Source organism: Amblyomma americanum, chromosome 7 (assembly GCF_052857255.1).
Source record: "Amblyomma americanum isolate KBUSLIRL-KWMA chromosome 7, ASM5285725v1, whole genome shotgun sequence".
In the NCBI taxonomy this organism is placed as follows: domain Eukaryota; kingdom Metazoa; phylum Arthropoda; class Arachnida; order Ixodida; family Ixodidae; genus Amblyomma; species Amblyomma americanum.
Window position 1 is genome coordinate 91,369,146 of NC_135503.1, and position 24,817 is coordinate 91,393,962.

Sequence of the window (24,817 nt, forward strand, 5' to 3'; positions counted from 1 at the left end):
TTAACTTGAGCTGAACTATTTTCATTAGCCTCCACGTTTCTGTTCCGTGCGTGAGTAGCGGTAAGGTACAGTGGTTGTGCACTTTTCTCTTGAGGGATATTGGTAAACTACCATTCATGTTCTGACAGAACCTGCCAAATGCGCTCCACCTCATCCTTATTCTTGTTATTTCGCCTTGTGATTCGGATCTGCGGTCACTACCAGCCCTACGTAGGCGTATTCCATTAGCACTTCAGGCCCTCGGTACCGACTGTAAATGGGTGAACTGGTAGCTTTGGTTAGGATGTCTCTACCGAACCCCTAGCCGCCGCGGTGGCTGAGTGGTTACGGCGCTCGGCTGCTGGCCCGAAAGAAGCGGGTTCGATCCCGGCCACGGCGGTCGAATTTGGATGGAGGCGAAATTCTAGAGGCCCATGTACTGTGCGATGTCAGTGCACGTTAAAAAACCCCAGGTGGTCGAAAATTCCGCAGACCTTCACTACGGCGTACCTCATAGCCTGAGTCGCTTTGGGATGTTAAACCCCCATAAACCATAAACCAAACCTAACCCCTTTTATTACAGCCCCTAACCTCTTTACTGCGACAAATGAATGCAACTAATATTTCGCTGCAGTTTTCGCACCGAGATATTTTGAGGGAAGCTTGACATACCACTGCGATTTCCTAGATGCTGATAGGTACAGGCGGTCACGTCAAAGCAGCAAAGTGTCCATGGTGCTGGCCATAGACTGTGACATGCCGCGGGAGGCACGCCAACCTGCCACGGGAGGCAGGCTGGTGGCCATAACACGTGTAAGTTTCAGAAATGTTTTGCAAAAACCGGTTTTCATTCCTAAAATAAGACCTATTGGAAGGCTGTGTAACGAAATAAAGTCAGAACTGCTACCGGTAGACCACGCAGCTGTGACAAAACGACGGACGATAGTAAATGAACCTCACTGATTGATATTTAACCTCAGTAGAGCCACTAGAGTTACGAAGACAAATTGTGATGAGAAAACCCCCTCTTAATGAAACTTCCTCTACAAAAGGGCGGACGAAAAGAAATGAGTTGCACACAATGTTTTTTTTTCTTTGTAGAGCCTTTAGAGTTCAAAAGACCAATTCTGATAAAAAAAACCTCTCAATAAAACTTCATCAAAAAAAAAAAGGCCGACGAAAGGAACTGAATCGCACACATTGCTTTTTTTACTTCTGTAGAGCCTTTAGAGTTCAAAAGACAAATTCTGATAAAAAAAAAGCTCTCAATGAAACTTCGTCAACAAAATGGCGGACAAAAGGAACGAATCGCACACATTGTTTTTTTACCTCTGTAGAGCCTTTAGAGTTCGAAAGACCAACTCTGATAAAAAACCCTCTCAATGAAACTTCACCGACTAAAGGGCGGACGAGAGGAACTGAATCGCACACATTGTTTTTTACCTCTGGAGAGCCTTTAGAGTTCAAAAGACCAATTCTGATAAAAAACCACTCTGAATGAAACTTCATCGACATCAGGGCGGACAATAGGAACTGAATTGCAGGCATTGTTTTTTACCTCTGTAAAGCCTTTAGAGTTCAAAAGACCAATTCTGATAAAAAAACCCTCTCAATGAAACTTCATCGAAAAAAAAGCGGACGAAAGGAACTGAATCGCACACATTGCTTTTTTACCTCTGTAGAGCCTTTAGAGTTCAAAAGACCAATTCTGATAAAAAAGGCCCCTCTCAATGAAACTTCGTCGACAAAAGGGCGGACGAGAGGAACTGAATGGCACACATTGTTTTTACCTCTGTAGAGCTGTAGAGTTCAAAAGACCAATTCTGAAAAAAAATCTCTCAATGAAACTTCATCGAAAAAAAGGCGGACGAAAGGAACTGAATCGCACACATAGCTTTTTTACCTCGGTTGAGCCTTTAGAGTTCAAAAGAACAATTCTGATGAAAAACCCTCTAAATGAAGCTTCACCGACTAAAGGGCGGACGAATGGAATTGAGTCGCACACAATATATTTTACCTTTGTAGAGCCTTTAGAGTTCAAAAGACCAATTCTGATAAAAAAAACACTCTGTATGAAACTTCATCGACAAAAGGGCGGACGAAAGGAACTGAATCGCACACATTTCTTTTTTACCTCTGTAGAGCCTTTAGAGTTCAAAAGACCAATTCTGATAAAAAAAGCCTCTCAATGAAACTTCATCGAAAAAAAGGCAGACGAAAGGAACTGAATCCACACATTGCTTTTTAACCTCTGTTGCGCTTTTAGAGTTCAAAAGACCAATTCTGATAAAAAAAAAGGCCCCTCTCAATGAAACTCGTCGACAAAAGGGCGGACGAAAGGAACTGAATTGCGGGCATTGTTTTTGATCTCTGTAGAGCCTTTTTAGTTCAAAATACCAATTCTAATAAAAAACCCTCGCAATGAAACTTCGTGTACAAAAAGGCGGACAAAAGGAACTGAATCGCACACATTATTTTTTTACCTCTTTAGAGCCTTTAGAGTTCAAAAGACAAATTCTGATAAAAAAACCCTCTCAATGAAACTTCACCGACTAAAGAGCGGACGAAAGGAACTGAATCGCACACATTTTTTTTTTACCTCTGTAGAGCCTTTAGAGTTCAAAAGACCAATTCTTATAAAAAAAACCACTCTGAATGAAACTTCATCGACAAAAGGGCGGACGAAAGGAACTGAATTGCAGACATTGTTTTTTTAACTCTGTAGAGCCTTTAGAGTTCAAAAGACAAATTCTGATAGGAAGAAACGCCGTAAGTGGAAATTTCCCTCTGTTTACAGTGATTTTTTTTGTTTATTGGTACAAATATTATGTACATTTCGGATTAATGAATTAGGAGCTAGACACCAGGTAGACACAAACGAAGAGAAAAACTGAGGCTATTTTAAACAGGAATGCGGTGATTATAACCAGTCTTTGCCGACAGCCCTCAGTGTTTAACGAAAGGCATTGGAGTCAGGCAAATCATAAGCAGCCATGCAGGAGTTGCAGAACTAGGGTGTGTAAGAAGATGAATAAAATGGCCAGAAAATGTTAACAGGGAGTGGACAGCAGCCGCACTTTTGCACAGAAGGAGTAGAACATGAATCTTTAAAGTCAGAGGGCAATGCGACAGAATCTCGCTGCTAATATATACTTCATGTTTATAAGAGAAATTCAGCAGGTAGTGTTGAGGAAAGATTGTGCGAATGGATGAAATTTTACTGAGCACTGCTTTGCTCACAATATTGCTCTCCAAAGCAAGCCAACGGCGGAAATGTAGTGAATGATTGAGGGCCTAAATGAATCAGACCAGTACGGTAGTAGCTGCGGAATAATAAGGAAAAGTTGTGTTCAGCAGGAAGACAGTCGGCGACGTAAGTGGAAAGGCAGTACAGTCGAGGACAAAAGTCTCTGGACAGCCTTCTCAGCAAACGAAGCCGATAGCTCTGTTATTAGCCTCGTGTTGTAGACCGAACAGGTGGAGAGGAAACTCGAAAACTTTTTTTCACCTCCGCAATGGGGACTCCAGCCTGCGGATAATAATAGAGATGTGTGTTTACTTTGCGTATCACGCAGTCCGCAATCTTTTGTCCCCGGCTGTACATCAGGGCAAGTATTCATCGGAGATCGAGGCCTTCAGGGTGCAACAGCTTCGAGAATAAGCAAGGGGCGGAGTGCAAATGGCAGGTGCTTTCTGGCCGTCAATAGCAGCTTACCGATATCTCTCAAGAGGCAAGAATATGTACTGTACTTGTATCTTATGAAATGCTTGAGAGTAAATTGTAGAGACGCTACGTGCTATGGAAGGAAATTGCTACCAGTATGTAATGAGCCAGGTAGGAAGGAGAATTGGTTTCGGGAAAAAATTCCAGCTTATGATATCCTAACGGAAAACAAAACTGAGCATGGACCAGCAGTGTAATGTGGAGGAGGTATAAGCAAGAGTTGCGTAGCATAATATATTTCAACAGAATAGAAACGTAGCGGTGTCGGCAAAGAAAACGGTATATTAATAAAATGACCAATTTTCGCGGCAAAGAGTGGTCACAGCAAGTGCATGACACGGTTACCTGAAGGTAAGAGAAAATGGTCTTTGTCCTGCAGTTTCTACACAATATGTTGTGTACACTGCTGGAATAGTTATGACAGTCGTCTTGAATAATGCGCAGTATGCAGTTGGAAATAGCGGTTGGGTACTCACTGGACAAAGTTATTTTCCTACGCTAAGCAGTCGTAAGAATTGGAGTTTGGCCTCGCGCGAATGAAGATATGCTACAGCAAGGCAAAGCCCAGCAGTAATTACTTCTGGTAGAGTTCTCAGGCTTATAGTTGAAAAGCTGAAGTTTTCGCGTAATTGCTTAAATTTCTTAAAGCATTTGTGGGTTGTCAGCGCTGAAAAGTTGGCTCTTGTGGAAAATAAAGCGCAGCTCTGGAGCGATGCTGTTTTTTAGAGTCGACATGTGTCATGGCTAATTAAGGAACTGTTGTCATGGCAGCTGAAAGCCTGCATGAGTACAGCCTGTAGGTCCCCATTGCGTTTCTTTAGACGATATACACGTTTATTTAGTTTTCAGTTCATGGTGGCTGGCTAGGTTCATAGTCATATTCGCCAGCGTCCATTGCAATTTGAGGGTGGAAAACTGTTTGGAGTGAATTAAAACATAGGTCTGTCTTTAAGATTAAGCTCATGACGCAATAGTCACGAGACTAAAAATTTGAAAAGTCGTTTTGGGGGAAAGGAAATGGCGCAGTATCTGTCTCACATATCCGCAAACACCTGAACTGCGCCGTAAGGGAAGGAGAAAGTGAAAGAAGAAAGAGGTACCGTAGTGGAGGGCTCCGGAATAATTTCGACCACCTGGGGATCTTTGACGTGCACTGACAACGGAAAGTAGACCCGAGACACGCCAGTGCTCTGCTCAACATTGTAGCTTTTGAATATACAGCTTCAATTTAAGAAAGTTAGCTCTTATATACTCGCACGTTTCTTGTCCGTTCTCGATTTCAATATGTCGGCCGGTCATGTGATCAAATCTCAGGCGAGCAGTCATCGGGCCGGCATGGCGGACTCCACCCATAGCCTGACGTTCCGCTATATATGTACCTTCTGAGCGGGTGCCGAGACCGGTGCCACTTGGGGTTGCTATTGGTGATAAAAGTGTGGCCCGCCCGTATGACGCAAATGGTGAGAAACAAACTGTGCTAATTCGGCGCAAAAAGTCGTTAGTCGAGCTGAAGCCTGGTGAGTGTAATTCGTACCGACGACCTTTGTTCCTCGAAACCGCAATTAGAGGCGACCTTCGGAGGGCCCTGGCGGGCGAACAAGTTGTCGTAGAGGGATTCGGGTGGTACCAGATGAATCGTCGTTTCGTGATCTACACGAATTAGCATCGAAATTTGTCGCAAGCATAGGTGAAAACAACTTAGCTAACGCTCTTCATTTGATTTCGCATTCGCGAATCAATCTTCAATTATTTTTTTAGGAATAACCACTTCCAACCAGAAAAAAATAAATGTACGCATTGTATTCATCACGTCGAAAACAACTAGAACCTAGCTGCTCCAATTCATTGAGGATCTCCTGCTCAAGCTTCATCGTTCTGAAATACAGTTAAGCAGGCTACTAAATAGTACTAGGTTAGACTGAAAAGTCCAAGTCACTGGGCTTCGTCTGCGGAGAAGAAGGGAACAAAGAAGTAACAGGGTCGTTACGTATTTGATTTCTAAAAGTACCGCACTAATATATTTTTTTCATAATTTCTCGACAAACAAATGAAAGAATTGCTCGTTACAGTACACGTGTGCTGTAACAGTGCACGCGGACTAAAAGAAGCTGCAGCAGGCCAAAGCTCTAGCAACCGAGAAGTCCAGGAACCAAAAACTGTGTCATGGCTGCCCTCGTTGACCATTTATCTCTGACAGTTGTCTGGCAGGGCAGGTTAATGACTAGTCTTGAAATAGCAGCGCTGGTGTATATTACGGAAACCTCCACGCATATTTTTTTTTTCATAACGTGCCTTAGACATTTCGAGGCCTGGAGTAATTAATGCTCGCGCGCGACCCTAAAAGCAGAGTACTTGTTTTTCGTGCCTCCTATACAGACAAGATGATATCTGACAGTGACAGGCACTGAATACACGCTGGGGAAATTGCGAAATTGAATTCCAACCTAGACGAGAACATCCAGAGTTAATTAAGGAAATGTAGGTTGCTCGTCCACTCTGTCAAAAGAGAACGGTCCCAAAACAATTTACCATGTCGGAGTACAGCGGTTGTCATTTTGGCTGCCTCGTCAGGAGACTGCATTATTAATCGATGTGCTGGCAAGAAAAAAAAGATTACGCTCTATCTAGTCGCAAAAGAGTAGGCGTAAGCATGAACTGCATTGCCGGAAAGGCCGTAGCGCACTATTGTACGGCTCTAGACGTTGCTAGCCAAAGGCCTATAGCAATGTACAGGGGCCCAGAAGTTTTTGGAACGCCGAAATGACAAAAGTCCTCAATTTTCTCGCTAGGTTGAGGCGCAATCAGGTATTAAGAAGTGACTGGTGTTGTTCGCGGAGTAAAGTGCGGAGTTCATCCGTCAGTTCGTGAATGCTGCATGCTAAAACTGGTGACAAATTAAGGTTTGTTGTATTTTCGCGTTCCGAAAACTTTTGCGTGCACTTATACATGGTTCTGAACATGGTCATGCCTTAGCCCTCTCGTGTTCTCCTAGCTAGGCAGCGCGCAACGTCATGCTGCTTTCGCGCATTGAGGAGCCTCAAGAGAACGCAGGAGGCCGGTAAGCTGGGCTAGTTGAAGTGACATCGTAATTAGAATACAGCGGAAACATTTACAGGGAAAAGCATGCGGACTGCTTCCGCCCAACTCTTTTCTTTCGGGAGAATTGAATATATTTATATCATAAACTAACAAACAAAACATAAATAATCCGGATACAGAAGATATATGTCACAAAAAGGATAAACAAAAACCGATAAAAACCGTAAATCTTTCCTTGATAGAAAATATGCAGATTGTCTCAAGAAGTGCAAGTTCTTTTTCCCCAGAAACATGGGAGCATTACTCGTGGTTCTAGCATCACTACTTGCCACGGAATAGGCCTCTATAGCTTCCCTTGTGTGCTTTCGCGGAAGAGTGGCGGACATTTTTATTTGGGACAGTGTTCGGATAGATGGGAAAACTCAAGTCGATTATAAAGGTTAGGCTCAAATAATCAGACACGGAGGCAACGACCAGTTAGATTGATGTTGAATGTTGTAGCAGTTTGCACTTTTTAGAGCTGCTCCACTCAAATGCGCACAAAGGGGACATTTTCGTGGCAGACGTAAATGCTCAAACTTCACACCGGTTGGCCACATTACACAACCCATGCGAGAAAAAATATGTCATCTTTTCCTGAAGTAGCCAGGCTGCATGGTTTGCTTCCCAGTTGTATAATGCTGTACTTGCCCCACCCTCAAGGTCAAAATCTATGTATGGTATGGAGGACCCTTGTCCTCATCTTTCAAAACATTTTGACCTTTATGGAAGCCGTAGGGGCTCAACTATAGGACTGAGAAGCAAACCATACAGCCCGCTTACTTTTGTCAAAAGCGGTACGTAAGGCAAAGGGAGAGGAGTTTTGCTAGTGGGCTAGGGCAGCTTCTTGACGTCACCACCCTTGACCCGACGCGAAATTTTCATATCCTCTGCTGAATAAAGTTACTTAATAGCCAGCATATCTCAGTCTGGCCACTTCCAAAAAACGTTCACACATGCGCTCCTTGATGACTAGGAGAACCGAGCGCAGACAGGAGATAATTATTGCATTTTTTGTACGATTTAAGGACGTCCAGACTGGAACTAAAGCAACGAAGAGCATCCATAATTAGTCGATTTTCTTCATTTGATGGCATGCTCGGCTTTCTTCCCAGTTTCGGTGCTTGAAGAGTCGCTGCATTGAGCCGCTTCTCTTTATTCGTGCCGGGCAGCTCACTCAGCGTTCTCCCCTGCTTTCTCTGCTCGACACGTCACAACACTCCCTCGCCTTTCATTGCCCACAGCACCGCATTCCGCCGCTATGGGCGCCATCCAGATCTCGTGGCAGGGAACACAGAACAGCCACTACCAACATATGGAAGCTCTTCTATCTCTTGGCTCTTCTGGCCTCATTGAGCGGGAAGGAGTGTAGCGCTGCTGGTGCCGAGCCTTCGAAAGACTAACAAGCAGGTAAAATATATCTAATGCGATGCAGCGGAAAAATTGAGTATCGGGAGAGGTTACAAACTGCAATTCACACCGCGAAAGTCTGTGGTGGTGTTCGAGTGGTCAATGCATCTTGACAGAAGCTGCTTTGCTTGTGCCGGGGCTAGACTGAGACACGCTCAGGACATTTAGTATAGCGAAGATTTCTTTTTCTTGGATATCATCCGGACGGAGAATTTCGCTCTCATATTCGCCTCCGTGTTCAGTCTTAGGTTCGCTGGGGGTTACGGACGGCATTCGCAATAGTTTCGCGAGAATGGGCGCTAAAAGCATTTTGTGTCTAAAAGAGGGTCACGCAAGAGCAATGGCGAACAGGATGCCCGTTGTATTAGAGTTCATTATTACCGCTTCTTTAATTCGCATGCCTGCCTGAGTGCGTTCAAGAAACTGTAACACTTCCGTACCTGTCATTCGGAAAGCTGTGAGAAGCGCTGATTCCAGAAAAACAAGGGCGCATACAGAGCTGATTGCAAGACGAAGATGCGTGTCAGTGGCTTTTTAGGTTTAGTGCAATACGATCAGTGAGGCAGTTTGCAAGCTTTGAAAAATGAACATGCGACGGTGCAGGAATGTGCGGGGAAGAAATAAAATGATAAGAATAACAATTTACGGGCTGAAAAGCAGCGCGACGCATGATCGCAATTCTTATTGAGTGCACTATTGCAGGTTGTTTGTTTATTGTCACAGCAAGTTCATCTGTGTGCTTGACAGGACACTTTATATTCGGAAAGTTTGGCTGCAGATGGTCCCTGTTCATTTTGTCTTGTCGTTCAGGTCAGCGGTTTACATGATGCTCTGTGCATTCATTTCGTTTACTCGCTCGTTTGGTAGGTCTGGAGATTACGGAATTTTGCTTGGAAGTTCAGCTACGAGTGCTGAATTAAGCAGCCATGGGTTTTCCGGTGGTGTAAAAGGTTGGATTGTACAGATAAAATTTTTTGTCCCTTTACTGTGCTGATGATAACTGAATCAATCCACTTTTTATAGCTTTCAACGGCACACATTTTCTTCCTCTCCTAGCGTGCCATTCGTAAGACTTAATGGTCGCTATATAAAGAACATGACAAGAAACGCGTTCCTGAGAAAATTCAGGACATGTACGCATTGTTGTTCGTTGTAAAAATTGCAGAGGAATCATAATTGAAAGAAAAGGCAACAACGAAGCAACGACAATAAAAACTCGCACGTAGCTCTCTTGAGAGAGTGGTAGCAAAAAACTGTGCCTGTATTGAATATTGGGCTACAGCGAGTAATTTGAGATGAACAGGCTAGTCGTGCGTTCCTGAAATTGAGGTGACTAGTTACGGCATGACTACCTTTTATGTACAGGCAAGCAACCCAACTGCATGGTTTGCTTCTCATTCGTACAGTAGAGTCCTTACGGCTTCCCTAAAGATCAAAGCGTTTTCGGAATGTGAGGAAAAGAGTCCTCACCATACAGAAATTTAAAGATTGAGGGCTGGAATAATAGCTTCAATATACAACTGAGAAGCAAACGTTCTAGCCCGATCACATTTGATAAAGAGTGTACGTGCGCTTTCGGAGAAAATGTAAGGATTAAAAAATTGTCACCCAGTGCTGTTTAACATATGTATTGGACGGATTTCTATGCAGCATGTCGCAGGAAAAGAACGCTGTAACGCAAATACTTGACCTCAAGTCTGAGAGCGCTGAGCTCTACGACGCCGGGACCGACCTATGCATACAGACATCTACAGCTATCTTGGACCTCTTCTCGAAAGCGTTCGCGCTCTCCGATAATGAGGAGCAGCAGCAGTTTATAGAGATCGGCTGCGGACCCGGTGGCTTCACGATGAAGTAAGTGAACCTTGTCTGCACATACGTTCCAATCACGCAGAAGCCTAAAATTGTCTGCGGCAATTAATGCGAATAAATATTAGGTTAAGAAGACGCTAAGGGTGATTCTTAATACCATACTCAACGGCTGTTTATACGGAATAATAATTTATTTTTAACATATGGTTTCAGAGTACTAAAGTTTCTTCTTCATTAAGCGCTTGCGAGTCCAAGACTAGCATTTCCTGCTGGCGTCTGAGATCTGCACCGTAAGAATGCCACCGGCTTCATAATAGTTAATTATAGTTGAGGAGCCCACATAACTTCAATCATGTACAGCTTAAGCTGACCGTGTCTTTAACACTGCGCTATAAAGTTGTTCGCACTGACTTGTTTCTGATGATCTACTATCCCCAGTTTTCGCAGAAGAATTCACCGTGTCACTAACCGGCCATTAAGCGCACGTCCGATCGGCGAAACGAACTCGCTCTTACTTAATCCTTCAAGGAGCGTTTTTATTTTTTATTTTTCTCGAACAAATAAAGCGACGAGAGTTACCTCCACTTAGATATCACATGCATGTCAGGTTTTGTGCTTTTTCGTTGCTGACTTCTGAGCAACTATCTGATGAATATTTTGTTCTTCTGTTCTCTTTTTTTTTCGGAGAATGATACATCACAGTTCATTTATTTTTGTATCAAAATTTTGTCTCATTTTGTTGCTGCGGTGGCAGAGTATGCGAAATAAATGTTAGCTTGTACGAATAATTTTGTAAACCGCGCTGTTAGCCACCAGAACAGAACTAATCGACATTGCTACCCTTTGACGAGCTAGCTGTAATACTTGGCCTTTGTTACCATGGAAACAACTCAGGATTGTGGTTTCTGTGGTGTGTTTATAATATTCTGCCTTCTCTATTATCATTGCTCTGGAGGCAACAGTTCATTTAAACAATATATGACTCCTGAAGCACCATTTGGGATGCACTCAAAACCATTGAATGTGCACTTTTTGCAAGCGCAGAACTATGGAGTATTTTTAGCGTTATTGAGGAGCACTTCTGACACGCAGTCGCACTATGCCTCCACTCCTAATGCATGGCCTTTCAACAGAGCACAGTACACTCATTTCGTACATGTCCTTGGTTCATTAGGAAGGCGCACACAAAGGCAGTGAAATATTCTTGCTCATTATATTTAGCCTGTCACACTAAGTGGCACCGGCCGGGATGCTTTTTCTTTCCAATTCTTTTTTCTTAGCCCCACCATAGTATTCATTCTCCATATTAGTTTCCAAAGCTTGAATTAAATTAAATAAATCGGTTTCTAGGCAAAGTAAATAGCGCAGCATCTGCCTCGCATATCTCGGCCAACACTAGGATCGCGCTGTAAGAGAAGCGAGGAAAGTGGGAGTGAAAGAAGAAAGAGAGAAAGAGGTGCCGTAGTGGAGGTCTGCAGGTTAATTTCGACCACCTGGGGGTCATTAACGTGCACTGACATCGCACAGCTCACGGGTGCCTTCGCGTTTCGACTCCATCGAAATGCGGGCGCCGCGGTTTTCAAAGCTCTCGATGCAATTATGCGGAAACTTTTGTTAGCCTGGTAGAATAACTTTTCTCCTTTTGAAATGAGATTGTGAAGAGGTCAGTCCAGATGCAAGACACATTTATTTTGCTTGCAATTTTCTGTGTTGCGGGCACGTATTTGCTGTACAGTTTTCGTATCCGCGGGCAGATTTCGTGGTACAGATAGAGCTTCAACGGTGACTCATGTCTCCCCAAATGTTAGTACTCAAGCATGCCCAGAATACACTGAGTCTCTCTTTTACTGTTACAGGACTGTTTTTCCATCTCTCCCGCTGTGCCGAAGACTGGTCTACACGGACAAGTCGGAGGAAATGCTGAAGGTGGCCGTGGAGAAGTACTCGCATCCGAGAATACAGCATCTGCAACTGGACATCCTAGGAGACGTGGGCGAGTTCGTGCGCCGAGAAGGTCAATTCCAGAGGCTCTACTGTTTCCAAGTGCTGCACTGGATCAGGGATCAACTGTCAGTCATGCGAAACTTCGAGAAGGTTCTGGCTCCCGGAGGAGAGTGCCTGGTGGTCTTTCTGCGGGGCCTGGTCTTTTGTGAACTCTTCGAGAAAATGATGAAGTCTCCTCGCTGGTCAAAGTATAGCCAAGTAGGTTTTGCTGGGGGGGGGGGGGGGGGGCGGGGGCGGTAGTAATGCGATCTTTCATTTAACTACTGTCGTGTTTTGAAAGTGTTTGGCGGGAAACTTGACAGAAGGGACTAAAATTGGACAAAATTGCTATGTTTTGATATATTTAAAAAATTGAATCGATCTTCTCTCGCATATCGTTGTCTTGTGTTCAGTGGTTGCCTCCGTACAGTGCCTTCAGCGTCACGCCCATTCCCAAAGTATTGCGACTGTCCACATATTTCAGTTCGAGACCACGGAGGGGGGGGGGGTGGGGGGGAGGAGCGAGCCTATTATCCTGCCCTGTATATTTTTTAGCGCTAATATTGATTGGTATGAATAAATAACACTGGTAGTTATTCAAGATTGTCAATAATACAGCCGTCGATACAAATGCGCAGAAGATCTCTGCAAAGCTGGCAGAAGCGTCTGTTAGAGGTTGCTTGGCGTCGCCGACGGGAGGCGGCGCTACGATCTTAAAACCCCTTTGCGAAAGAGAACACGAGAAAATCAGGCGGCTGAATGGACCGCCGGTGCGACGTTCTCGGACGTTTTCCATATGGTCTGGGCCTGCCCTTCCAATCCCCACCCTTCCCAATCCTTCATCTCCCACCCTTCTAGGGAGGCCTGGGAGGCGGCGCTGCTCAACTGCCATGACCTGCAGTCCCAACGGACCTTGGTCGCCAGGGCGCAAGCGGCGCTAGACGCCATTGGGGCTCCGGAATAGGGGCTCCACCTAGATTTGTGAGGACCTGGGCCATAGGACCTGGGCCCAAACACCTCCTTGTAAATAATAAATGTTTACCACCACCACCACTACGCTTAAGGCATTGCACTCAAGGAGGTACTGGCTCAGCCCACGCGCTTGTAGATAATCTGCGTCCTTTGAAAGGTAAAAAAGTGGGAAATAAACAGCGCCTCCTTTGTTCTCTGTGCATGTGTCTGACAACGTATTTTTTTTTTCTCGCGACGTTTAGGATGCGTTTCACTGCAGTTCGGCACTGAGCATCTAAGTTCCTAATGATTGATATCCAAAGTGCCAGAAATCGATATGCTAACGGAAATTTCGCCCGCCGTTGACTCCTGTCGTAATGCGATTTCCAGCTACAAGTCGGTTGGTGCAAAATGCGACTGCCATTAGGAGTGTTTAGTACATCTGTGTGGAAATGCGCATTTGCGTTTCTGACTTTACACTGTTAATTATTAGCGCAGACGTATGTAATCTCGAGAGAATTCGTTTTGGTGAGAGAGAGTAGCCAGGGGCAGTAACGAGTTATGGGTGGAGGTGAGATGGTAGCAAATCTGCAAGGAAACCAACCGCGATGATACGCAGTGATAGCAGTAAACTTAGGGGCCTCTGAGATTGTCTTTGGGAGCGCGTCATTATCCACATACATAAATCGCATACGTTGGTGTAGCAATTTCAGCAGTTTGCGCGGTAAAGAATCGGCAAAATGAATGGAAGGTGGAGCATTATATATGATTTACAATGGCCTTTTTATTTTTGTGATGTTCTGCAACAAAACTGTGCTGAATGACATTTGGCAGAAGTGAAGACGCTCAAATCACTCTCCCAGGAAAAATTGTTGGCACGTGATGTGCTTCCACGCTGTTTTGGCACAACCAGATTGGAGACACAGACGAAGAAAGGAAAGAACATGTCCTTTCATCGTCTGCGCCGCCGTTATGGTGGTGCCACAGGAATATGGATTCGTAACAACTCATCCAAATTCCCATCCTTATGTGATATGCATTGACTGACAGAAAAGCTCGTTGGTGATAGCTGGCTCTATCTCAACACGCATTGAAATTAAAACATTATATTTAGACACCGTTAAAGCTCCCATCTCTTATGTGCTTCATGATGGTAAGAATGCACAGGTGTGGCCATTCCACTCATTGGTAAAAGTAAGCACGGAGCTCCCTACTGATTGGGTTTCAAGTGACATGTGAATAAACACGTTTCACAGGCAAACACAAAGGTAACAATACCCTCTCAATCCCATTGTTTTGCCCCTGGTACAGATGATAACTTTCTTTAAGAGTGTGCCATGGACACAACGCTCAAGCAAGTATCTTGAATTATCTCAACGACATCCATCTCAAAATTTTGCGGGTCAGTAGATGAAGGTTTTTGTGATCATATTGGAGGGGCCGTAGGTAGAACTCAGTAAAAGTGTCTACTTGGGTCTGCTCCTAAAAATGATGACATAAAAAGGATCACTAAACAGTGCGCCCGTATGAGCGCCAGATGATATTTAGAATTGATGCGAACCACAAAAAAAAAACATTCTGTTTATACTACAGGTAGGCATTATTTCCAGTTTTTTTTGCTCTGTGCTAAAAAGAAATCTGTAAACCTTTTATAAACGTCAAAGATAATGCCGAAAAAGTTTCTATTTCTAGATAGTCTAATTATGGGTGCTTCGGCGTAGAAACATGCCCTTTCTACGGGCAGCAAGATGATGGGCTTCCACTTTTCTTAGAATCTAAGTGTTCGCTTGCATAAAGATTTATTCCCAAGTGTGCCTCTGAAAAAATTATGTGTCGGCTCAGGTCTATGTGTATTTCTTCCTCCGACGCCACTATTTTGCTTGCGATGAAAAATATTAGTTCTGGCAGTTTCGCCAAGGCAAACTCAAGCTTTGTAATTCGCACTGAAGGTGGTTAATTTCGCCGACAGATGCAAGGAAATCATGCGGCACCACATAAATGCTGAGCGTCATTGTTCACAACTTACTGTTTCACCTCATGTTATAAACACGCGTTCAACTGCATGACCGTGCACCAGATGCTCAAAAAGCAACCGCTGTGTAATCTGAGAGCGGTAGCTTTGTAACCCTAATTCTGCAATTCTGGCAGCCCTCGTTGTCGCCGCCGGCCCGCCTAAACTCCGACCTCTCTCCCTATATCCGAAAGGGGAAGGGGAAAGAAAGGAAAAGAAGAATATTAGAGGAAGAAGGAGAAAGGAGGAGGTGTGGAAGCTCTGTGTCACAAACGTGCTGCAGGTCGAACAGATCACGAACGCCCTCGAGACGCTTCCCGTAGGCGCTATGCGCCGCAAATATTGGCGCAGCAGGTGTCCAAAGATATATGAGACAGATACTGCGCCATTTATTTTCCCCAAAAACCAATTACTATTATTATTAAGCGAAGCCTCGTGCTAGGAACGCTGCATGTACGCGAGGAGCCAAAGCTACTGAAGTGCGGTGGTTCTAAAAGAGGACGAACGCTCTGGGGACGCTGCCGGGAAACGAAGTATGCGACTAGATACGGTAGTCCGAGCCCACAGATTTCTCACACCATTAAGCACTCGCAATATAACCGTTCAATAGGATATGCATGAGTGCTGTGGAGTCATGCTTGGCGTCATCATAATTTAATCATTTGGCGAACTAGCTAGCGCTGACTACTCGACGTACCGTTGGCATAAGAAGCTGTAATTTTTATTTACTGCACTTCAGCTTGCTTCGGTCAGAGTTAGTTGTGCCGCGAACGGTTTTACCCTGCTAGCACGATGTAGAGGCCACAAACTTCATGTCTCTTCATTTTTGCCTAAAGGTACTGCAAGATATCATGCCGGAAACGTAGAACATACCAGATGTTGTGTCCTTCAGGGCATATCTAAGCAATCTGGTCGCGTCATCAAATCTGGCCCCACTCTCCTGCCAAGTGTTGGCATTTTCCACTCCCAGGTGAACGAGTAAGGACAAAGCAGTTGGTAAGCCGAACAGAAGAGCTTCCTTCTTACGATTGATATCACGTTTGGACTAGCTTTTCAGAACAGCTGAACGCTCCAACGCTTATAACCTTCATTTAATAGGACTTGGAAAGTAAGTAATGAAGCAACAAAGACTTGTCATGCTTCCCACAAGGTTAGCAAAAAAGACCGAATAATAATTATTGCTTTTCCTTCAAAATACTTGACGTTGGTTGCATTGTCGCATGCTCATTCAGTTCATTTAGAAGAGCAGTTCTAGAACATCGAAAATTAATTAATCGAAAGAAGAAAGTTTTGAGCATCAATTTGCTGCAGCAATTAAGTCAGAAGGACAACAAAACGGGTAGTTTTTCTTTGACCAGCAGAGACAGTTGTCTTTTCCTGCTCATTAGGAATAGTTGCTGCCCTCGCTAATATTATAGCTGCCTGAAACTATTGCTTGAAATCGACACTGCTATATTTTGACATAATCCCCAGTTTTTTTACAGTTAGCATGCCACCTCCAGCAGCTCATGATTCAAATAATTGTTATTACTATTTAGGCTTTATACAGTTTAAGATGAAGTGGGAAGTAATTTGCCGAACTTTTTTCACAATGCCTTTGCCTTCTCCTACTGAGTAATAATGCATGCTATCTGTTGGTACCTGTGCTAGCCACCGTGAAGGTGGCCTGCCTGTCTCTAACGACATAAATGTTCGCGGTTGTTTTTCCAAGCAGTTAAATGAAGATGCCATGTGAACGTGGACAAATGTATCTATGTCCATGTGAAAACGTATAGAGAGACAAAAATAATGCATGTTTAACCTCTCCTACAGTGCTGAAACCACCGGCGACAAGGCGTAGTCTTCCGCATGAATGGAAGTTGGTGCAGTAAGTGTTGACACCGGTGGGGTCTAGCAGGAAAATCTCTTTTGAGTACTGGGGGTATCTAAAACCGTAATAGGCCGACATAGCTGGCCATTTCGCTTCTGTCAGTTAATCTCGGCAAGCTGTGCAGACGGTGCAAAGGTCGAAAGTGGCTTGGTGCGAATAAATTGAGTAGATGAAGCGCACAAAAGACAGCACACAGACAAAGAATAACACGAGACAGAAGCGCCTGTCTTGTGTTATTATTTGTCTGTGTGCTGTATTTTGTGCGCTTTATCTACTCAAGCTATGCACCAACTTGCCCACAACGTGTTCTTGGTGCGAATAAACATCCTGAATACACATCATGACGTATCTCCCTCTAACCATATAGTCGCTCCGACACTACAGGCGCTGCCGCTGCAATTCTCTCTGAACCTCTTCAGAAATTTCTGTCTGCTGCTTCTTAAGATAGTAACAGATTGGTGTTTTTCCATCGCTGCACATATTGGCTTCTCTTGGATCTAGATGCGGGTTTGATCCTCTTTGTGCCACTCACTACTTGGAGGTCTCGCCTCCGGTGACTATTTCACGTCGTCGAATCGGCGCATCTGCCACCGCCGCTCTGAAAGGAGAGGTTTCTAGTGTAGACCCGACAAGCTGACTCATGTAGAATGATAATGAAAAACCTTTCTTCTTTACCTCTTCTCGAATGATATATTTATTATTTTTTTCAGGGGAGCTTCTTTAGTTTAATCCGGTGTACGCGCTCATCGATGAAGTTGAAAAGCTGGAGTTGCTCAATTTTACGAGAGACTTCGTAGACACTAGGTTCACTAAAAACCCCGATCGAGACACAGAAGATCGTGTGATGCTCGTCACACATGCGTTCAAGCCATTTACGTAGGGCTGCCATTTTACTGCGTGCATTTTTCTCAATAAAAGCATTGGCGCACTGAAAAGAACTTGCTTGCCCTGGTACCTTCCTACTACGGGCTCATGATTATTTGCGTAGAAACTTGTATTTTTGAAATGCTCGATTTCAGGCCTTGATTACTTGAACTTAGAAAATCCCAATAATATTGTGGCCTATAGTGTGTTATGACACGTGTGAGATATTGAATTTTTTTGTCCATCAAACAGTTTCTACATGCCTGTGTCTTTGTTTCTTGCGGCCATATAATCAGCGAATTGAGGGACTTTAATGACCTGAGGAGCCCATTATATCTACCTACACTATTTCCAACGCCTTGCAGATGCTCGAATCCACGGTCATCTGAGAGATATAAAAGGTAATTTTCTTTCTGGTTGCTTTGCTGCTTTTTGTTTCCACCCAGGTAACGCGTCAGGTAATTACATGGCATAATCTTACGAAAATTCTCGCATGATGCCAGATGAGGCCAAAATGCTGTGATGCCAGCCTTTAAACTAATACAGTGTGTAAAAAATTCCAAATTTAAGCTTATTGAGCCACAGCTGCCACATAAAGAGATAACAACTCAGATTGGTAGGGTATCCACTCCACACTCAGCTGTTTTGCATTTGTTTAACTTGTGTCATTAAAAGCTTCGCGCCGACTGCCATGGCTCTACTAATCATGGTTTATAAATTTCTGATTGAACCATTTTGAGCGGTTTACATCAGTCTAATATCCTTAAATACCAAAATCAAAACCAGGCAAAACAACAGTACAAAGAAAAGACATTCAACTTTAAACAAATTATATCAATGTATAGCCACTCCCTGTTAGGTCAATGCAGAAGAGCTGAAAACTTAAAAAAGAAACATAATAAAACTCATGTTACAAAAAGACAGCACCAATCATGCCAGAAAAGACTTTTCTTGGGTGAACTTTGAAACACCGTTATGAAATAAGAAAAATCTGTCAAGAAAACGAGGTTGCTGCCAACAAAATTCAATGTTTTTCTTTATCCTGTGACCTGCTTCATTGTAAATATTTGGAATAACTTCGTACTCAGAACTGTCAGTTGCCATAATTGTGAACTCTTGCCGCAAAACCCATGAAGCAAACAATGCTTCCTCCTCCTCCTCCAGCTGTCACTGATGCGCGACGTAATGTTAGATACGCTGTGTGCCCTTTTTTATTGTGTAGTTTACTGACAGGTAAATGTAGCTTAACTTGAAGTGGGTCGCACAGAAAGGACAAGTGCGTTTAGGTTGTCCATTCTTTAGTTTCTGATTTTTTTTAGTGTTTATGCACACAGTTTAAACAAACATGTTCATTGCTGCCTCTTGTTCTAGTTATGCCACCTAGATAATGCAATCTTCCTTACTCAGTACAGTTGTTGTACGCTAGCGTCAAATGTTAGATGTACGAGGAAACACGAAAGATTTAATCGCTGCAGCATTGCTGTGCTGCCGACTCCTCAGGCAGGTGAGCTAAAACCAAGAAACCTGCGTACTCTAGACAGCGGCATCGATACCAGCAGTTTTAGTCATAACACACTGCTCTGATAAATTTTTGTGTGCTCCGTATGCCACGATATTTTACTGGTATGCACATGTTTGCTGGTATAGCATGTTGACCCTTACATCTTTTAATCTGGGCCAGTGTTTCTTTACCTTGTTTATTAGCGATTTTTCTCTTAATTTCTTTGTTTTAGTAAGGTACAAAAGCTTCTTTGGTGAGCGGCAAATGAACGGCTGCTTCAACAAACATGACCTATGTTGTAGCTCGTTTCTCGGACAGATAGAAGTATGCACTCTAATTTCTCCAAGTGTGTTCAACAGCATGCTCAATTTACAGGTTGGTCAGGGCTAACCAGTTGTTTGCTTATATAAAAGCTTGGTAAGTGGCATCTACACCTTGAAGTCAATATACCAACTGCAGGTTGCGGTCACGTGAGCTGCAAAGAACCAGTGATCCTGCTCCTGCAGGCCTTCCCGAGGAAGAACACTGTGCACACGGTGGTTTGGAGCTCACAAAGAGTGCATGTATCACTGCCCCAACAGTTACACAGCAATCTTTTTGTATTCACCAAAATAAAGGAAAGGAAGGCATGCTGACTATATATACCATTTCAATATTAATTAACATTCCTGCCTCAAGAGAAGTGCCTAGACCATGCCGATCATAATAACAATAATTATGTATCAATATTTCTCACTTTTAAGGTTGCTTTAAAGGTTTGTGTAGGGTTCAAGACAGCTAGGACTGGCCAGAGCAGAATGGTGCTCGTAAGCGTAAGAGTGTCAGGCGGTTTGTGAGGGTGTGTGTAAGGTTTTGTAATTTGCAGAGTAGCCAGGCCTTTTCTCTCTGTCTCAGCTTGTTTTTCCAATGTGAAGCTAGGTTTCATTGCATTGCACTTTGGACTGCAAGAAGCCGAAAGAGAATAATTGTGTGGCAGCTTACATTGTGCTCGTATATTTGTGCAGGTGGAAATACAGACTTGCACATGGACTTCAGGCAGTGACTTGCCAAATCTTTTTTTATGCTGCATGACAGGATGCGATGAAGAGACACAAGTGCCACTTATCTGCAACCTCAACTAATGTGCTTGATGCCTTTTGCTCTCCCTGCCGTGCACGCAGTGCATCGACAAAAGGCCATATATAAGGAGGAAACGGAACAACCAACAGCTTCGTTGACACTGTGATAGCATATTTATAGCTTCATTTCCATGCGCCAGTGGAGTGCATAATACCACAGCTGGTGAGAAAAATAACATGCAGTTGGTTAAATTCTAATGTCTCCTTTTTCTATCTTTCGCTGTCCTCTGGCACATGGTTCTTAAAGCAAGTACTGTTGAATTGCTCACTGCTCCTAACTGGTGCTTCCCTTTTATTTTCTGCTTTTGGTATTCGGAACGTGCATGCAAGTAGTACTGAAAACTAAAGTGCATCTGTTTCTAACAGGTTGTGCTTCCTTGGAAGAAAAGCTGCATGGATGCAGCATCGGGCACATCTTTGGAAATGAGGGACTCAGCCTGCGACCCAGTGAATATAGTTGACACAGTGCCTTCTTCCGGTTTTTCTGGGTACCAGAGTGTGGCAGCTTGTAACCCCCAAAAAATGGCAGTTCTGACTTCCATTGCTGGCGTCTCTGTTCCAGTGTTCAACAAGCTGCAAAATATTTTTCTTGCTTCATTGAATGTTCAACGGCATGTTGAAGTTGTTAATACTTCAAACAAGCTGTTACTGTTTTTAATGAAGATTAAGTTAAATTTGTCTTACTCAGCTCTAGCAGTCCTTTTAGTATTCATAGAACAACATGTTCACGTCGTTTATTTCTCATTCTGCCCCAGAAAATGCGACCCATCATATATTGGCCGCCACAGTCAACGAATGAACTAATGATGCCAGAATGCTTCAAGCCGCACTACACCCAGTGTCGCGTAATAATTGATTGTACTGAGGTCTCTTGCACTGTGCGAGCTACAGTGCATGAGAAAGTACTTATGCTTTCTCGTTACAAAGGATGCTATGCAGTGAAGTATCTTGTAAGCATCGCACCAAGCGGAATAATTAGCTTTCTATCCAGACCTCATGGTGACCGTGCCACAGATCCCTTAGTAACATAAATAATTGGTTTTTTGGGGAAAGGAAATGGTGCAGTATCTGTCTCATATATCTTTGGACACCTGAACCGCGCCGTAAGGGAAGGGATAAAAGAGGGAGAGAAAGAAAGGGAGAATAGGTGCCGTAGTGGAGGGCTCCGGAATAATTTCGACCACCTGGGGATATTTAACGTGCACTGACATCGCACAGCACACGGGCGCCTTAGCGTTTTTCCTCCATAAAAACGCAGCCGCCGCGGTCAGGTTCGAACCCGGGAACTCCGGATCAGTATTCGAGCGCCCTAACCACTGAGCCCCCGCGGCGGGGCCCTTAGTAACAACAGATATTGGAATTTGACATCTTTTGAATCCAGGTGACATTGTCTTGGCAAACAAGGGATTTCTCCAAATTAGAACTCAGCTGGCAGACTGTGGAGCTAAATTCCAGATGAGCCGTTCTCTAGAGAAGAGGTTTTAGAAACTCACAAGGTTCTGACCGCTACGATACATGGTGAACAATGTATCCAACGAATGAAGATTTACCGCGTACTCTTACAGAAACTCTTAGCAGATTTGGTTCCGCATTCTACAAAAATAATCAACGTGTGTGGTGTGCTCACAAATCTACAGAAGCGAGTTATTAAACCAAAAGAGCAGCCATAGATTGCACATTTATGGCCCATAGATCTGGTTCATGTATCATATTGTGAAAAGACAGTGAATGTAATGTTTTTCTTGTTTGTGAAAAAAAACGAAATCATTGATGTGAACTGTTAAAATGTGTTTATTTTATAAAGGTGATAATAACACCTTCAACACTAAGCACGCTGCTGTGTGTCCAAATCCACATACCTCAAAGTTTGCTGCCCTTGATCATGCGGGCAGCAACTGTAAGCATTAGATGTTCTCCAGCTTGGCGATAGATGCGCACACAAAGTCTTTGTCCACAAAAACCCTCACGGTGATTTGCTTATTTTTAGAATATACATAGAAATAACATAGTTCAAGGCCCAGCACATAGAGTGACACCTGAACTTGGGTAAAATACATGTGCGTTTTCTTTAGTTGCAGCATTGTACCATTGAACAGCAGGTATGACACATTGCAAACCTTGTTCTCAATGTCCACAATCGATTGATTTCTGTATGTAAAAGGGAATTTGACTTCGAGCAAAGATTCCTTCGATTCTTTAGAGACAATTCCATCAGGTGCGCTGCAGAGCCATGGCTGCTCCAACATCACAGACCGACCGCACTTGTGAACCTCTGCCCCAACCTCATTGGTAAATGTTACCAATGCTTTCGCTTCTAAAGCAACACCGTAGGTTGTAGCTGGTGACCAAAAAGTTTTCTCTTTCAAAAGCTCTTCATCCACTTCAGCGGGTTGCCGCCTGGACCTCGGGATGGTGTGTGCCTTGTTGCTTGCTGAAATGCGAGTGGCGCGCATATTTTTCCAGAAGATCACATCTCTTTTGGGTTTTCGTGTTTTCACTTCTATATTTGAAATTTCCTCTAGCGTTTCCATTACATGCCCCATGTAAAAGTACATTTAGTTTTCACTGTTGCTCTGTGGTTCACTACAACGGTGCAGTGCTGAAGTGCGCACATTTCCTCGAATGACTTTTGGTGCCGGTGAAAGGGCTGCCGCTTGTTAAAATTGTTCCTAACTCTCACAGAGAGCTCGTGGCCAATTTCTGTAACTAGTGAGCAGACTTCGCTCCACACTCAATCAAGCAGTACAGCAACTGCAGCCGCATCCTGAGCAGGTGGAGAAGCTGGTGGCAATAAAAGAACAACTTGCTTCACTGCTCGTCCAAGGAAGCTATTCAGGCAGGCTCCTTTTTTATAAATCCCCAGACTCTTCACAGATGGTTTGCCCCAGTTTCTTTGGCCACTTGTACACGAATTGTTTTGCGTGCAATTAACATAGTGTACAACTGCTGCTATATGTTTACAGCGGCCTCCATTCCCTGCTTTGCAGGTGCACACTGCATCTTTGAGGCAAGCTCTGGAACCTGCCAACAATAATATTAAGAAAAACTTTTTAAGCTCAATTTGAATCAAAGCATGGTGACTTAGAGCTTTGGCTCTAATTACTCGGAAGGAAACAATCGCTTTGTGTGCAGGTTCAGTTGGTCAATAACAACTACGCGATGCAATGAAGCATTCTTTTTGTTGAGACTAAGCTGGACTTGTGATATTAACTACGCGCGTAGCCAGCGTGAAAGAGCAAGGTAAGCATCGAGCTTTGAGAGACAGAACCCGACAACGCAAGGAGGTACCTCTTGCAAAAACAACAGTTTACTATACTGACTTCAGTTTCAGCATAAAAGTAATCGATCATGCCGCAACCGTGATGTGCGCGCTTTTCACCCACCGCGGTGGCTTGGGGGTTGGGCCCTTAATCCAGTGAGCTCCACTACAGCGTCCCTTATAGCACGTTGTCGGTTCGGGTCATTGAAACCAAAATTTAAAATTTTACTATTCTAGGAACGCAGATCGAGAGGAGACAGAGTGCAGAGAGGCGGTCTCTGCAAAACCAAGCGACAGATAAACATAATTGCAGCTACAAATGGCGCTCTATCGCTAATTCAACGACACATCACAGCGTTTGGCGCGCGCGGCTTTATTGCTGGCCGCTTGGTCGGGCGTGCGAAGGAGGCACCAGTTTCACATTGCAGAGGGATAGAATGGGCCTATGCAATCTTTCTCCAAACACTTAAGGCGGTGAAAATGATTGGCGATCAGCGTTCAGCATGTGTCTGTTTACAAGCGTGTCGCCGAAGCGTTCGCCACGCGAGGCTTTATTTGGCTGCTTGAATGGGCTTGCGAGGCAGGCACCAGTTGCACACTCCAGAAATATAAAGTGGACCTATGCGATCCTTCTCCAAACACAAATCTTAAGCGTAGACACAGATTTAAATGAAGCGATGTACTCACGATCAGCTCCATATCGTAGCCGGGCTTTGTGACACTTGTTTGCGACAAGCATTTTGCACGAATGCGGATCGGATCGTCCCATACAGCTGCGACGTCGAACACATGTCGACTTTCAAACAGTTTACTTCTTTTTCGGAAGCTGTCTCCTCAGAAATAATCATCACGCACGCGCACAAACGGCAAATCACATGTGCGAACTTCAGCCATGCTTGCTGCAGGAATGAGGAAGCAGGGGAAAGTGCCCCGCCTGTGTTTTCTACGGCGGTCGCTAGGTGGGTTTCAGTGGCACCCCTATAGGCGGCGCTGGACGCGTATAGTGGTCGTGCACGAGGAAACATGTGAGGTACGCACATACACTTATTGACGCAAAAAATTCGAAAATATCTCTGCTTCTCAAATATTTTAAACACTGAATAATACACGAAACATGAACATTCATGCTACGTGTTGTGATATAATGCGGGGATTTAAGAATAAAAATATATTTTGACAAATTCTTGTTCCCATACGCTCAATACTGTCTGGTGCGTTTGCTTCATAAAGTAGCGTAAGATGTCAGGCGAGGATACG

The 24,817-nt window shown here is 43.9% G+C and overlaps 1 protein-coding gene across 2 annotated transcripts; it reads left to right on the plus strand.

Annotated features, from left to right (window-relative positions):
* Positions 1-7,989: 7,989 nt before the first annotated feature.
* Positions 7,990-20,998, plus strand: LOC144099395 (juvenile hormone acid O-methyltransferase-like). Of its 2 annotated transcripts, XR_013307393.1 has the most exons (7): positions 7,990-8,191; positions 9,842-10,045; positions 11,860-12,205; positions 12,845-15,944; positions 18,048-18,083; positions 20,188-20,464; positions 20,668-20,998. XR_013307393.1 is itself a non-coding variant. In XM_077632651.1 (4 exons), the coding sequence occupies exons 2-4, from the start codon at positions 9,843-9,845 to the stop codon at positions 12,878-12,880; spliced, it is 585 nt and encodes a 194-aa protein (XP_077488777.1). In that variant the 5' UTR covers positions 7,990-8,191; position 9,842; the 3' UTR covers positions 12,881-16,979. The 2 variants fall into 2 exon arrangements, 1 of the variants encoding a protein (XP_077488777.1); XM_077632651.1 differs by lacking the exons at positions 18,048-18,083; positions 20,188-20,464; positions 20,668-20,998 and having other exon boundaries at positions 12,845-16,979.
* The last annotated feature ends 3,819 nt before the right edge of the window (positions 20,999-24,817 follow it).